This window comes from Nipponia nippon, unplaced genomic scaffold (assembly GCF_047370975.1).
Source record: "Nipponia nippon isolate SJK-2023a ecotype South Korea unplaced genomic scaffold, ASM4737097v1 scaffold_127, whole genome shotgun sequence".
Taxonomy (NCBI): Eukaryota; Metazoa; Chordata; class Aves; order Pelecaniformes; family Threskiornithidae; genus Nipponia; species Nipponia nippon.
Genome location: NW_028262321.1, coordinates 23,670 through 26,806, shown reverse-complemented (window position 1 = coordinate 26,806; position 3,137 = coordinate 23,670). Strand labels below are relative to the sequence as shown.

Here is a 3,137-nt window from a genome sequence, read left to right as displayed (position 1 = left end):
GCTATTCCATACCATATGACATCATGCTCAGTATATAAAGCTGGGGGAAGAAGAAGGAAGGGGGGGACGTTTGGCGTGATGGCGTTTGTCTTCCCTAGTAACCGTTACGCATGATGGAGCCCTGCTTTCATGGGGATGGCTGAACACCTGCCTGCTGATAGGAAGCAGTGAATGAATTCCTTGCTTTGCTTTGCTTGTGCGCGTGGCTTTTGCATTCCCTATTAAACCGTCCTTATCTTAACCCACGAGTTTTGTCCCTTTTACTCTTCTGATTCTCTCCCCCATCCCACCTTGGGGGAGTGAGCGAGCGGCTGTGTGGTTCACAGTTGCTGGCTGGGGTTAAACCATGACAGCCCCATTGCCCTTTCTTCACCTATGAGGATGAATATTTGGTTCAGTTTTAGTTGCTTGGGTCTCAGACGGACAAATCAATGCAAGTACATTTATTTTGTTTAATTAGAGAAGGAGTATAGCTCCTTATTTACACAGTCGGTGGGTCACACTAGTGAGGAAGATAATGAAGTAGAAGTGGGGTGTCCGCATTTCTTTGTGGACAACATTATCACAAGTTAAAAAAGCAAGAAAAGGAAAAACTTACCCAACAACAATAATGACAACAAAAATTAATCAAGAAAGGCTGGGCCTGTTATGAGTTACATTATGAGTCATCTGTTGAAGAAGATGGACACTCTGTAGCTCCTGGAGAACATCCAGTCATCAGTTTCCACACTGCTTCCTTGAGCTCCTGGTTCCTCATGCTGTAGATGAGGGGGTTCACTGCTGGAGGCATCACCGAGTACAGGGCAGCAACCACTCGATTCAGGGATGGGGAGGAGGTGGCAGGGGGCTTCAGGTAGGCAAATGTGGCAGTGCTCAGAAACAGGGAGACCACGGCCAGGTGAGGGAGGCACATGGAAAAGGCTTTGTGGCGTCCCTGCTCAGAGGGGATCCTCAGCACGGCCCTGAAGATCTGCACATAGGACACCACAAGGAAAACAAAACACCCCAAAAAGACAAAAGTACTAAACACAAGAAGTTTAAATTCCCTGAGGTAGGCATCTGAGCAGGAGAGCTTGAGGATCTGGGGAAGTTCACAGAAGAACTGCTCCAGGGCATTGCCTCGGCAGAGGGGTAAGGAAAATGTATTGGCAGTGTGCAGAAGAGCATAGAAGAAACCACTGTCCCAGGCAGCTGCTGCCATGTGGACACAAGCTCTGCTGCCCAGCAGGGTCCCGTAGTGCAGGGGTTTGCAGATGGCCACGTAGCAGTCATAGGCCATGACAGTGAGAAGACAATACTCTGCTGAAATGAAAAAGACAAATAGAAAGAGCTGGGCAGCACATCCTGCATAGGAAATGGCCCTGGTGTCCCACAGGGCATTGGCCATGGACTTGGGGAGAGTGGTAGAGATGGAGGCCAGGTCGAGGAGGGAGAGGTTGAGGAGGAAGAAGTACATGGGGGTGTGGAGGCGGTAGTCACAGGCTACGGCGGTGATGATGAGGCCGTTGCCCAGGAGGGCAGCCAGGTAGATGGCCAGGAAGAGCCAGAAGTGCAAGAGCTGCAGCTCCCGCGTGTCTACAAATGCCAGGAGAAGGAACTCAATAATGGAACTGCCGTTGGACATCTGCCTCTCTGCATGGGGACCTGCCCAAGGAGGTAAAGGCAGTGAGAAGTTAGGGTAGAGTTCTCTGAGCAAAGCCTATTGCAGTTCTCATGGAAACACCCCAGACTGCCTTGCACCTTTCAGGGAGATCTTTGGCAGGTCCCTTTCATGAGCTCTGGTTGGTGCTGGCTGAGGGTGCCATGTGGAGCAGGGGGCTCTGCTGTGGGCTCTGGAGGTGTCAGTCCTGTCCTACAGCAATAGGTAATAGCAACATGGGGTTATCTCAGATTAAATCCACTTTGGGTATCAATGGGCTTTCAGCATTGTTGCTCCCATTTCACCCCACTGCAGAGCAGAGCCGAAGGGATTTTGTTTTTTTTATCTTGTTCTAGTTGCCACACCACAACTGAGAAGTGCTTGTAAAGCAGAAATCCTTGGCACTTCTGCTGTACTCCAAGTGACATGTTGTGGGTGTTGACAGGCAAAGGGACTGTCCCTTAGTGCAGGGTGTGGAGAGCTGGTCCGTCCATCAGCCCTGGTCTCAGCTGCCTTTTCCTTGCAGCTCTTTGAGCTGGAGGATGATCACCAGATGTTCCCCTGAGAAGAAACCTGGAAACTTCTGAGAGCGGAGGAATCCAGTTCCCAAGTGCAGATCTCCAAACCCCTCCCCACCATCTCATCGTACCTGAGCAGGATCTCAGCTCTCCCCTCCCAGCCACGCACACAGGGCTCATTGCAGCTGCCCACACAGATGATGAGCCACATTGCCATGGCCTTAGCACTGAGTTGTCTTCTCCATGGGACACAGAGAGCCTATGGGAGAGCTGTGCCCTTCTGGAGGACAGCCTGCATCCCAGCAGGACCCCCAGGGAAAGAGTCAGATGTCCGGAAGACAGGGAGTCCTTAGGTGAGGGTCAGCTCATTGCCAGCCCCACACACTGCAGTGCCCAGAGCCCCCAGGTAAGGTGGGGACAAAGGCAGCAAGGCCAGGAGGGGAAACAGAGAAATGTCCCAATGCTCCTGCCATGGGAGGAAGGACAGGGACAGACAGACAGGCACACAGATTTCTCCTCACTGTGGGTTGGGCTGCCAAGAAGAAGGCAGCCTGAAACCCCATGACCCTGGGGGCAAAGGCTGTGCTGGGTGGGAGAGGAGACCAGGAGGGTGCTCCCTGAAGGTGTCTGTGCTGCAGGGGATGGCAGGGAGGTGCCTGAATCCCCACTGCCATGGTGTTTATGGGAGCAGCTCCCTCTCCCTCCCTGCCCACGTCTCTGCTGCCTGGAGCTGTCCCTGCCAGGAGCTGGTTCTCTGTCCCCAGGTCTCCTCCCTGTCCATGCTCAAACAGCCAGTCCCCCCACTGTGTGCTCAGCTCTGCCCTGCAGACATCTCCTGGCAGCAGGGCACTGCCCAGGGGCATCTCTGCATGTGCAGGGGCTCAGGAGAAGCTCAGACAAGTCCCAGTGAGAAGCAGGGTCTCAGTGCCTTCTCCAGAGCAGAGGAATAAATTCCCATCTCCCACTGCCCACCCAGCCAA

General features: G+C 53.2%; 1 protein-coding gene across 1 annotated transcript; it reads right to left on the bottom strand.

Moving 5' to 3' along the window:
• Window positions 1–658: 658 nt before the first annotated feature.
• LOC148056595 (olfactory receptor 14C36-like) lies at window positions 659–1,624 on the bottom strand. Its single transcript, XM_087749308.1, has one exon. The coding sequence runs from the start codon at window positions 1,622–1,624 to the stop codon at window positions 659–661; it is 966 nt and encodes a 321-aa protein (XP_087605434.1).
• Between the last annotated feature and the right edge of the window lie 1,513 nt (window positions 1,625–3,137).